This window comes from Bufo gargarizans, chromosome 3, assembly GCF_014858855.1.
Source record: "Bufo gargarizans isolate SCDJY-AF-19 chromosome 3, ASM1485885v1, whole genome shotgun sequence".
NCBI classification, from domain to species: domain Eukaryota; kingdom Metazoa; phylum Chordata; class Amphibia; order Anura; family Bufonidae; genus Bufo; species Bufo gargarizans.
In genome coordinates, this window is record NC_058082.1 from 620,990,937 (window position 1) to 621,004,363 (window position 13,427).

Genomic DNA, 13,427 nt, shown 5'->3' on the forward strand with positions numbered 1-13,427 from the left:
TTTCACTTCTCTATTGTTTTGCTCAGTCTTGGACAATTCTACAGGGGGTAAATCCTCCCTAACATGGGGGCCCCATGCTGCTATCATTTCTGCTTGTGCAGGATGGTGAGTGGTTCTTAATATCATACCCTTCAAGCAGCAGAAGGGTATGATATTAAGAACCACTTCCATTTCTCTTTTTACAATTTTTTTTATTAAAATTTCTTCACAATATCTATTTTTCATTGCGTCTTTTATTAACCCAAGTTCTAAGAAGAGTAAAAACTTACCTTAAAGAAATTGTCCCAAATTTTTTTTTTTTACCTTTTCAAATGGGCACCTGGATCTCAATACTTTTGCAATTCCATGTAACTAAAAATTTTGCATAGCTGCTAAATGTATCTATATAGCGCCACCTGCTCTGTTCTCTTCCCTATTTCTTTGCACACCTCAGTTACATCTCTGAGGTGGTTGCAAATGCTCAGCCCCATCTTTCTACTTCCACCAGCCCTATATACTGTTAGAAGCTGTGTCAGTTACACGAAGAGAGCTACAGCTTAAAGGACACCACCTGAGAAAGGACATGCCCCCTAGGCTGCAGTAGAAATTACATGCCCCCTGAGAAAGGACATGCCCCCTGGGCTGCAGTAGAAATTGCATGCCCCCTGAGAAAGGACATGCCCCCTGAGAAAGGACACACCTCCTTAGCTGTGATAGGGATAGAGCAGCTGCAGAAAGAACACATACCCTGAGGTGTTATAGCGAGACATCTGCAAGAGAGATGACATGCCCCTAAGCTGTGATAGGGAGAGAGCAGCAGCAGCAGAAAGGACACAACCTCTGAGAAAGAATGTGCCCCTGGGCTGCCATCTTGAAACAAGTCTGGCAGTGCAATTGGAGAAATGAATAGGGAGATTTCTGGGTCCATGTGAGGTACCAAACTGGTTCTAGAGAAATTGTTGTTTACTGTATGATGTCTGATTTTCATTTTTTATATTTATCATGGGATAACCCCTTTTATGTACTGTATATGCAAAGTAACATCTAAAATATAGCCACTAAGGCTTGACATTTTCCATACGTGTTGATAGCATGCTGAGCTATTATCTACTAGGCACCCAAACTGTCCTATTTGGATGTGAACAAAAACACTCCTTTTAAAGAGTTAGGGATATGACACATAGTTATCTTGTCCTCCAAATCATGCATCTTTACTCATTTTAGACCCCGTACATGGGTATTAGAGATGAGCAAATTTCTTAAAAGTTTGATTCGGCTGATTTGCCGAATTTCACCCAAAAATTTGCTTTGTGACTAATTACTCAGTCACGAAGCGCATTTTTGTTGTAAGTAGCGGGTGCAATGACAGAGAGCTGCGATAGCGCTGCCCCCGTCATTGTACCCCTCAAATGAGTGTAAAATTAACAATAAAAAAAATTAAATCAAACTTACCGCCTTCATTTGCTAACGACGGGCCGGCCACCGCTATTTTGCTTAAAGATCTCGGCCAAAATCCTGTGCGTGATAATGTAATCTCAAGCTGAGATCTTCAAGCAAGATGGAGGCTGGCGAGGTAAGTTTGAAATTTTTTGTTTGCTATACTATTTCAGGTTAAATCGATTCACTGACACGAAGCACGAGGAAATTTGTCTTCTAGGCGAATCGAATTTATACTGAAATTTGGATCAAATTCCACTTTGTGGGATTCAATTCGCTCATCTCTAATGGGTATGTATCGTGGATTATCCAGTGGGGCAAGATGTTTAGTAAAATGTTTAAAATAATGTAAAAGATGAATAAATAAATAATCGGTAGACTCACTAGTCCCTTGCTAATGCTGTTCAGATCTTACTGGGTTCCTTCTGGTCCCAGCTTTTTCCTCTGGGCTTGACACACAGGAAACAGTAGTAGATGTCCGCTCAGTGGTGGTCCGCCTTGGCCAGTGATTACTTGAGCAACCATCTCTGTGTGTCAAGCCTGGAACAAGGACCCGATAAGGCCAAGTTCATACTTCAGTTATTTGATCAGTTATTTTGAGTCAAAACCAGCAGTGAAGCCTACTCAGATAAGGTATAATGGAAACATCTGCACCTGTTCAGTGTTTTTGACCCACACCTAGTTTTGTCTCACAATAACTGATGGAAATAACTGACCAAATAACTGAAGTGTGAACCTGGCTAAAGCGGTACTTCTCTATACCATAAATTTCATACAGACTAGAGGCATCAGGAGGTATAGCAACATGCTTCAGCAGATGTCACATCATGCAAGTGTTCTACTTCTAAAATCTTGCTTCAAGGGCAGAATAGATCTTTAATTGAACCATATGGAGGACCATAAAGTAAAATATGTCGTCCCTATGACTCCAAGCTTTGTCAGACGTATGATGATTTGGTAGATGTTGTGTACACTAGATCACCCAAAAATTCACAATTTTAGAAGTTGTTACCTTAATTTTTACCAAAAATATCTGAATGTTGACATCAACAGAACCAAGCAGACAATTATTTTCATAGACACAAGATGAGCCTCAACATGAATGGATTCTTGTTAAAACACATACAAAAAAGGCTCTTTTAGTTCAATTTTTCTTTTTGGGAGGAAAGTAGCTGCAGCTTTCACGAAGAAGACAAGTGAAGCCTGTCTTTTAATAAAACTATTTTGTGTTTCTGTCAACACTTGACATTAATTGTATTGACAAGATCTGACAGGTTGAATAGCTCTGAGCCTCCCTGCTCAAGGCTGGATTTATTCACGCCGTTGGAAAGTTATGAAGCCGCTCAGTCGCTCTGAAGTCAGATTACTAATTAAGGGAATTTGCATTACTTCACTTGTCAATTAGTTCTTATAACGGCCAAATCCAAGTATTACATTTGAGTTTATCCTAAAGGATCCCAAGACACATCTTAAATGTTAAACACATGGCGATCTCACTCTGCCTCCTCTTAAAGTCTGAAATACTTTACCGAGTTCCATTTGGTTTCAATCTCTGTAAGTCGCCACCACTCTGAAAACTGAAAACATGAGCGTCATGTAAATTGTTAAATCATGAATTCAGACCAATCTACCTCAATATGTTTTCAGTTGGCACCTCATTGCCCCTAGGCAGGAACGTTAGCTAGTTCTTCAGGGTTCGTTCTATGAATAAATGTTTCACGTAGTGCTTGTGAGTTGTGACGAGTGATGGGCGAACAGCGGCTGGGACGGTTCGCGAACGCGCACTCACGATCAAATGTTCGCGCGGGCCCCATTGACTTTAATGGCAGGAGAACCTGAAAAACCTTCAAGTCATATTTCTGCCACCAAATACTTACTAGAAGTGCACAAATAGTCCCACAACATAGGCAGTGACATACCAGAGGGGGATCACCTAAAAAAAATATGTACTTTAATCATTTTTATGCGTCTTAAAGGGAAACTTTAAAAAATGTGCCCTGCTGGAGCCTAGGATTTTTTTTATTTTAGGCCACGGGAGTACAGGCCCCAAAAATTGGGCATTTACCTGAAAGAAAAGAACTTGTGATTATGTGGCTGGAAGCAGGGCCGCCTCCAGGTTCATGTGGGCCCTTGAGTGATAAATCCCAGTGGGCCCCCTTGAGTCATTTTTGTACATTTACATGTCCCTCTGTGACTCCCACACGGTATAATCACCACCAGTGGCCCCTATGCAGTATAATGACCACTAGTGGCCCTACACACAGTATAATGACCCCACAGTGGCCCTCTATTCAAAATAATAACCCCCAGTCACCCCCAATTCAGAATAATGACCCGCAGTGGCCCCCACACTGGGGGTTATACTGTATGGAGGGGGCACTGGGGGTCATTATACTGTATGGTGGTCTCTGGGGGTCATTATATTGAATGGGGTCTCTGGTGGTCATCATACTGAATGGAGGGTCATTGGGGATCATTATACTAAATGGGGGGCACTGGGGGTCATTTTAAGGTGTAGGGGCCTCACAGTGTAATGACCCTCCCAGTGGCCCCCATACCAATCATTGCTGGAGCGCAGGGAAGCTGGCGGTCCTGTCATTCACTAACCACAGCTCTCTGAGCTCCTTCTCTCCTCAGGCCCACTGCAGAAGTGAGATACACGTCATGATGTCACTGCTGGGCTGGGCCTGGAGGAGAGAAGGAGCTGTACAGTGATGTAGCTAGAACTGACTGGGCCCCATAGAAAATCTGAGTATGCCCCCTGCCCCCCCCCCCAGTGGGTTTACATCACATTTTTCCTATCGGTTTAATGTATACAAATGTGCAGCACTCCACGTTTTTGTATCCTGCAGAGTATGCAGAGTACAGTAAAAAAATGCATACGTTAACGTATATCGATTTTTTACAATGGAACTGTATGGTGAACGGACGCCACTGTACGGCATCAGTTTGAGGTATCTGTTAACGTATATCATTTTGGTATGTATTAAATGGATGGCAAAAATAGGATGTTAACCCAGCCTTAGTGTCAGAATAAGCACCAGTACACAGCAGAGCAGCTACCTGGTCCTGGTGGTCAGAGATGAGGACTGTGCTTCCCAAGGATCATTTATCTACTAGGAAATACAGGGCACAGTATAATACACTAGAATCTATATAATATAAAGATATTAGCCCTACCCCCAAATAATAATACAATTAAGGGGTCATTTATTATATAGAAATACGTCTATGTTAGATGTATTTCTGACACAGATTGTGGCGCAAAGGTCCTTAGCACCGCAATCTGCATCTTTTTCCCACTCATGCCATGTCTAAAACAGGTGGCATGGGCAGTGAAAGGGATACGGTTATGGCCATCCAGTTATTGGATACCACTGCCATACATTGACCGGATAACACCTCTGTACAGTGATCGGATAACACCACCATACAGTGACCGGATAAAAGGGTATAAGAGGGCACAGTACAGGGAATGACAAGAGGCTCTGCACAGGGTGTGGTAAGAGGGCACAATGCAGAGTATAATGGGGCACAGTACGGAGTGAAGGGCACAGTACGGGGTGGGTGGCACAGTCACATGACCCTGTGACATTAGAAGGTCCTTATGGTAAATGCGGTTCAGACGCCACCATAATGAGAGGCAGAGGAGTGAGACAGGGGCCCAGGATGGACAGGATGGGTGAACACAGCAAGTAGGTGGAAGGGGCTCTGAGGGGGATTCATACAAAAAGTAGTGGAAGGAGGTCTGTGCAGGGCAGCAACAGGAGATAGCAGGATGGAACAGGAGCTCTGGATACACGAGGGAGGAAAGGAGACAGAAGGGGATCCATGAGATAGGACAGGAGGGGGGCAGGTGTCATGGAGGCAAACTGCTTAATGAAGCAGTAAAACAACTAAATAGCATGAAGCAGCATCCAGCAGCAGCTCAAAGAGTTCCTCTCCCCTCCTGTCCCACAAAGAAGAGACAGTCACAGTACAGACTCACTGACAAACTCTGCCTGTCTGAAGCTGGTAAGGTAACCTGCTGCTCTGCTGAACGGAGTGAAGATGGGGCGTGTCTGAAGCTCTGCAGCAGCCGGCCTCATATGACTCAGAGGGCCCACCATCTGTATTGATGAAAGTGCTCATATCAGCTCAGTTGCCCCCCTCAGGAGCAGTGGGCACCGGCATTTGCCGGGTTTGCCGTGTGCTGACGCCGGCCCTTGCTGGAGGTACATTAGGCGGTCACTGGCTAAATATTTTACTGTAGGCCAGTACATTCCCCAAAAATTAAGCATTTACTTGACAGAGAAGAACTTGTGATTATGTGGCTGGAGGTACATTAGGAGGTCACTGGATAAAAATGTTTCTGTAGGCCACTGGAGTACAGGCCTAAAAAATTAGGCCTTCACCTGACAGAAAAGAACTTGTGACTATGTTGATGGAAGTACATTAGGCAGTCACTGGATAAAATTTTTACTGTAGGCCAGTACAGGCCCCAAAAATTAGGCATTCACATGACAGAAAAGAACTTGTGATTATGTGGCTGGAGGTACATTAGGCAGTCACTGGATAAAAATGTTACTGTAGGCCACTGGAATAGAGGCCCCAAAAATTTGGCATTCACCTAACAGAAAAGGCATTTTATGCCGCTGTATATACATAAGAAAAGGACCATTCTTTGTTCTGGGTGGTGGCAGATATGTGTGAGCTGGCATGAGGAAATTCAATTACATGTGGTCGTCACAGGTGTTGAATTCCTCAGGGATCCATGCCTCATTAATTTTTAGAAATGTGAGGTAGTCCACACTGTCATGAGCTAGGCGATTGCGCTTATGGGTCACGATCCCCCCTGTTGCGCTGAACGTCCTTTCAGACAGGGCACTCGACAAGGGGCAAGCCAAGAGTTCCATGGCAAATTGTGCCAGCTCTGGCCACAGGTCAAGCCTGCACACCCAGTAGTTAAGGGGTTCCTCGCTTCTCAGAGAGTTCACATTGGCCGTTAACACGATGTAGTCGGACACCTGTCGGTCTAGGCGTTGCCTGAGGTGTTCCCTAGGCATACCCCTTAATCAGTATTTTGTGGAAGCAGGTATATTGCTGGACTCAATCAATATTTGGTGGAAACAGGTATATCAAACCTCTTTTAATCAGTATTTTGTGGAAGCAGGTGTCTCTCAGGCCTCATTTAATATTTGGTAGAAAAGGGTATATCTAATCCCTTAAACAGTATTTTGTGGAAGCAGGTATATCGCAGCCCTCAATCAGCATTTTGTGGAAGCAGGTATATCAAACCCCATAATCAATATTTTGAGAAAGCAGGTATATCGCAGGCCTCAATCAATATTTGGTGGAAACAGGTATATCGAACCCCTTAATCAGTATTTTGTGGAAGTAGGTATATCACACCCCTCAATCAGTTTTTTCTGGGGCAACAAGTATATCACACCCTTTGCAAATAGTTGTTCCAATAGCGCTTGTCCCTCTATATAGCTGCTGTATCGCAGCAGAAGCACACACTGCTGAACAATACAAATGCACTATAATATACTTTCTATGTTTGAAAGTATATTATAATTTTATCACACTCCTCAGTATATCACACCTATTGATAGCACACCTACTGTATACCAGTCCTTAAAAGGACTTTTGTGGCCCTATTAGTTAGCGTTTGGTGTCCCAAACAGCCTGCCCCTGCTCCACAAAGCAACCTCTCCCTACACAGGCAAAACACAGAATGTAAAATGGCTGCCAGATCGGGTTCTTTTATAGGGTGGGGGTGTGTCCATGCGCTAAAACGTATCAATTGGCTGTCCTGTCCCACCTGATGAATGTGTCATTGATCAAGTTCGGCGCAATGCAAAAGAATATGGCACCGGCGGACATCGCCATATGTTTGCATGTTCGGCGAATCGCATACGCGCAGAGTTCGCCGCAAAATGACCGCCGGGCGAACTGCAAGGCCATCTCTACTTGTGACATTTTATATCGTTCCTTGGGACTATATATATTTAAATAAATTTAAATACATGAGCTTTAGACCTGTTTTAAGTTCTCGATCTGCTCACCAGTACAATTTGCACAATATACATGGATTTTAGGTACTACAGTGGTGGACAGGGCTCCGAGCATACAATTTCTGGTTCATGGAAAAAACATAATGCTCTATGTACCTATGAAAGCCAAAGCTACTTTTGTGCTCCTAAAGTCAGTGTTTAGGACCAAGCATTGTACAATATTCCCATATAAAGTTATAGAATGAACAACTATATATTCATCACATGAGTTTGGTATAAAAAAATCTAGGCAATGTAGTAAAGTATGCATGTAGACTTATATTAGTTATTTTAGGACAAGATGTGAACCGAGCCTAAAAATGTAGCTCTGATCAGTAACCGCATCACTTTTACACATACACATAATTCAGCTTTGCTTTAAAGGTATTTGAAACATCCCCCCATGTGCCGGGCCCCTCACATGTAATATACTTACCCGCTCCCGACTGCTGGTCCCTGCGCCGCTGCTGCTTCTCCCTGTACACGGATGAAAACATCCGGTGTCGGGGGGGAGCAGCCAATGGCAGGCAGGGACAGGGACTAGCCTCCCTAGCATCACCTGTTAAGTTAATTTTTTATCAATTTTTTAAATTTTCCCTCGCCTGTCCCCTCGGTCTAATACAGCATCAGGTGTAACTGTACCTACTTTTATTTTCCGCTGAAAACTGCAGTTATTGCTTGGCCGCAACTGATTGCAATTACCTCCTGCCTGGTGATAACAGAACACTATTGATTGGTTGTGTGCTGGGCGCCATTTTACTCAGATTTGACTGAATCTAACTAGAAAATATTCAGGTTCGACTTGGTTCCTAAAAAATTGGAGATTCAGAACGAATCTCCGAATAGATTTACTTATCTACAGTTAAGAACATTCCTTTTTTCTCCTTTGACAATTTTGAATGCAGTTATGGTTCTGTTCTTGTGGCTGTATAAAGAGTATATGTGTCATCTACCCCAAAATACTTATTTATGGACTTGTTTTAATGTAGCATTCATTAAAATTTAGTTTTAGTATAGACACCTGGTTCGGGGTTGCTCAAAAATATCATTGGACTTTGTCTTAAGACATCTGTCTTCTGCAACCCAAATAAGATGATTCCTAGCACAGTGCACAGTTTATGACTCACATTATTAGTGAAGTTGAATTTATGTCAGACTCTAAGGTGTCAATTTTTCTTTTAAAACCTCAAAAAAGTTACATTTTATTAGTAAAATAGAAACAAAACTGTGGATGTCACATAAAGTTGTTCCTCATTAACTTTAAAAACAAGAGCTCTAAACGTAATTTCTGACAGACTTTTGATTCCTTGGTTGTACTCTTCACCCAAAAACATTAAAAATTATTCAATTTTGAATTATTTCAGGTGGATCGTCAATCACAGTTCATCCAAGGATACAGGGTGATGTACCGTCAGACAACCGGTCTGCAGTCTCCATCAGCATGGCAGAACTTTGAGGTCAAGGTTCCAGCTGAACGTAGCACCACGATCTCCAATTTGAAAAAAGGAGTTACTTATGAGATTAAAGTTCGACCTTATTTCAATGAATTTCAAGGGATGGATAGCGAGTCAAAGTCAGCCCGGACAACGGAAGAAGGTAGGAGCTCAGGAACTGCATACATTTACCTTATTATATCACCCTTAAAGAGATTGGAAATTGACTTTTACTGATTTTATTCTTAATAAATTGTGCTGTTGCTGCAAGATAAAGCTTGATATCTACTAAAAGGGGTCTTGACATCTCAAAAAAACAAACAAACAAACAACCAAACCTTTATGTCAATCTTCAGTTTTTTAGAGACCTTGAGATACAGGGACCCTGCACGTAAATACGTTTCCAGGAAGATTATCTCGAGCTGTCCTTCCCTTTGTGAAATCTAGTTATCTGCCTTTCAATTAAACCCTACATAGTACGAAATATGTTTTTTACTTCAAATCTGTGGCTGGCTCAAGACGAAGTGACATTTTCGTTTTATTGCCTCAACCTGCAACTAGTGTCGTGGTAATTTCATACTTTAAAGGACACTTAAAGTGCCACTAGACTCTCAGTGTTGAGCAAGATGTTTATAGCCCAGAGATATGTAAAAGTCACAAGGCTCGATCTGTTGCCCAGATTAATGTAACCTTCAGAGATGCTACTTGATGCCATCGCTTACTGGCATCTGTGATAAATAATTTTATCATCTGTCAAATGTCATCAAGCACTGGAGGTAATCGGTGTCGAACTGCTGCGGCGCAGAGCGATTTCACAGTTTACGGAGTTTGACGTATTGGCACTCAGGTCGAGCAGCAATAAAATATTGTATAGAGTGGCACATGTATGTTTGATTTGCCCTTGACACCAATTTTAAGTGTTTCAAGGTCCAGTTTTTTTATACAGGACTTTGTTAAGTTAACAAATAATTTCTTTATAATACAAAGTATAAAAAATTAAACTCACCTCCTATCGCCATGTCCGAAGGATTTCTGAACTATTAAAAAATAACAATATTTATTGTGTGTGGTAAATGCTTTAAAAAAAGAAAATAACTGGTTTGTTGTTTTTTAGTAAAAAATAATCCGATGTCATCTAAAACTCATATGTACCCCAAAATGTAAAGCTCACACATGTTATAAAACAAAACCCTCACAGATCACTGTAGATGGAAAAAATTAAAAAAGTTGGTGAGAATATGGCAATACAAATATATGTTTTTTTAAGTAGTATAACATAATACAAGATATACTGGATTTTTCACCCTATAAGACGCATCTTCCCAAAAGATGCACCTAGGTTTTCATCAGACCTCAGATCAGAACCCCCATTCGGACAGTTCAGACCCCCAATGTTAATTAGACCACAGCTCAGACCTCATATCAGATCCCCAATCTGAGCTAAAATCTGACCCCCCAAAAAAGTTTATAAATCAACTCACCTTTGCCGTGGACCTCACTTCCGGAAATCCAGTGCTTTTCTTGCCGCTCTGTACTGTGACCGGACATCACACAATGTGAGGTCACAAAGCGTGCCTACATCCTCACACTATGCGCAGGTCATAGCACAGAGTGTGGTGCCATCAGAAGAAGAAAAGGGAGCAGTGAGTATTGCCAGCACAAAGAGCACTGTATTCACCACTCCCCAGTGCTACTGTACTAATGAGCGCTTCCATAATGGCCATAAACACAAAATCCAATTTCACCCAAAATCAAAACATAATCCTGTAACATGGAGAAGGGAGGTTTTGTCCCTGTCCTTTTGATTCCTAATCTCCAAATCTGCTTGGGGCTTCATGTCCCATAAAGCATGAGGATAAACATCACAGGGTGCCCAACAAGTTGAATATCAGTGATCAGATGTAATCTATGGAGGAATCTGTTCAAGCGTTCAGTTTCCCTGCAGCACCTCAACAGGGGAAATTTATTATTACACAGTTATCATTGAAATCAGGCAGCTGTTTTTGTAATGCATGGACTTGTCAAGAGGTATCTTAACATGGGTCTCCACTCCATTAATTCAGATTCAGTATATGGAAATAAGGTTTTTAAGCAGGACAACCACTCTAAAATTTACGGCAACTTTAGTCAAAATTAAGTTAGAACTTCCCACCCCAGCTTGTGTTATTTTGCATATACGATCATGAATGTCATGGGAAATAATGCCTGCTACCATACATGTTCTGTATCTGATAAAACATTGGTCTTTGTCACAGTCATGTTTCCTTCCAGGAAAAAAAACAACCCGTAGTAGAGCCTTTTACTGTAGCTCAACATAAATTTTCATTTGAGCAGCCTTCCCTGGAATAAAAAAAAGCAATCTCTTGAGAGGCAACAGGGCGGCCTCATCTAAAACCGAGAAGAGCGAGATGAACAAATCAAAGGTACTTGACACATTCCAAAGAAGGCCAACTTTCACTAGATTACTTTTTATATAGAATGGTACTTCAAAGGCCACCATCCAAAAATTAATTTCCCCACCGTTAGACTTCTTATCTGGTGCCGGCATTTGTCACCATCTCGTAAGGATCCATCTCCCACCTCCTTTTTTTTGGCCTTGCGAAAGTAACAAATGGAATTCACTTTGGCTGTAGAGGAAAAAAGATGAGCAGCGATTTGGGTCCTTGCGCATTTGTGGAAGGCAGCTCAGTACTGAAATAATTGACCTGTCAACTATCAGGTCTGCGTCTCCACAAAAGCCGCAGCAAGGGAAATGAGAAAACACTTTAAAAAATGTTGTTTTGCAATGTGGTCTATTTAATAACCAGAGCTTCCACAGACAAGCGCTTTAATATATATAGCTATGCCAGCAAGGGAAGATCTAAAACCACCAGAGAAGGATATTGTCAAGTAGATTTTTTTGGAATTCACCACCTTGTGAGAGTTTATTCAGAGCGGCGGAATAGATTACAGGTGTTGGTGCTTGATTTCCACAGAGCTCTATAAAAAAAAATACAAAAAAAATGCTAAAAAATAATGCCATGATTCAGTTCACAGACAAACCTTACACTGTGATTTTTGCAAACTTGACCATAAACAGCTTTTTCTGTAAATTTTGTATAGAATCCAATAGTATAAGACATCTGTAGGCTTGTCTATGAGATCAGAGGCATATGGAGATACAGGACTTAATATGGCTGTGTGCATGAGATCTTATGCATAATCATCCTAGTAGATATTTGGGCAACTAAGCCAGTTTTCCTGATAAATCTTCCCATTTGTGAGTATTGACTAATTTTAAAATGGAGCATTGATAAAACGGAAGGGTCAAAAATGGATGTTCCAATATTTTTTTTGTATTGTTGCAGCGTAGCACTTTTGTTGAAAGGGCTATTCCCGCCTCACAAAGTGACTGCATATTGCTAGGATATGACATAACTTTATGATCATTTGGGACCGCCATCAATCCTAAGAATCAAGGGGCCACAGTGCTAATTCTGTGCTGTGGCCCTTTCATTGCCAATGATGCTTCCAGTCACTCTGCTTTGCAGGATCGGTGGGTGTCCCAGAAGTCACAACTAGAGATAAGGGAAGTACTGCAATATTCAATTCTGCTGCTTTGCTGAATTTTACAAAAAAATTAGCTTTGTGACTAATTACTTCTTCACAAAGCGTAGTGGTGCAGGGGTTCACGGAGGCAGCGACGGTAGAAGTCAGTCAGTGCAGACTGTTGGGGTGAAAATCACCTACTTGGCAGTGTGGCAGTTTTTTATTTTGCTGCCAGAGTAGTTTAACGTGGCCACATTTAGAATATGTGGGCAGAAGGTGAAGTGTGGCCAGGGTGCCAATGTTGGCACTACAGTCCTCCGCCAACATATGCAGCGTCACCATGCAGTGGCCTGGGAGAACCGTGGCTCCGATGTGGTGGTCCAGCCTGCCGCAACTACTGCTGCATCACCAAGCGGCACGCACCCGGTTTCAGCTAGTCAAGGCTCCACCACCTCAGCTGATGGGAGCTGTCTGTCATTCCCATCTTCTGCTGGTCCAGATGCTCCTGCTCCTCCTCCTCCTAATCCTCATCAGTCATTTCGTCTCAGCAATCGATCACCGAAGTGATTCAAAAGAGACATTAGTATGCGCTAACACAGGGATGCTCAACCTGCGGCCCTCCAGCTGTTGTAAAACTACAACTACCACAATGCCCTGCTGTAGGTTGATAGCTGTAGGCTGTCCTGTAATGCTGGGAGTCGTAGTTTTGCAACAGCTGGAGGGCCGCAGGTTAAGCATGCCTGTGTTAACGCATACAATGGCGCAGAAGCTGAAAGTGCTCCTGTCCAAGTTGCTGGTGCTGCAGTCCCTCCCTTTCCAAGTGGTGGACTCCGCACCTTTCAGAGAACCGATGGCTTGTGCTGAGCCGAGGTGGAGAGTCCCAAGCCACCATTTCTTTGCGAAAAAAGCAGTACCAGCCCTGCACAAATATGTAGAACAGAAGATGGGCCAGTCCTTGAGCCTGTCGGTCTCTGCCAAAGTGCACGGCAGTGCAGTGTGGAGCTGTAACTAT

General features: G+C 42.4%; 1 protein-coding gene across 13 annotated transcripts in view; it reads left to right on the forward strand.

Annotated features, from left to right (window-relative positions):
• Window positions 1–13,427, forward strand: part of ROBO2 (roundabout guidance receptor 2) — a 432,244-nt gene that overhangs the window by 345,500 nt on the left and 73,317 nt on the right. For all 13 annotated transcript variants that reach the window (XM_044284544.1, XM_044284545.1, XM_044284552.1 and 10 more), the window contains one exon: window positions 8,819–9,050. In XM_044284544.1, coding sequence (XP_044140479.1) covers window positions 8,819–9,050 — 232 coding nt within the window. The remainder of the gene's footprint in view (window positions 1–8,818; window positions 9,051–13,427) is intronic.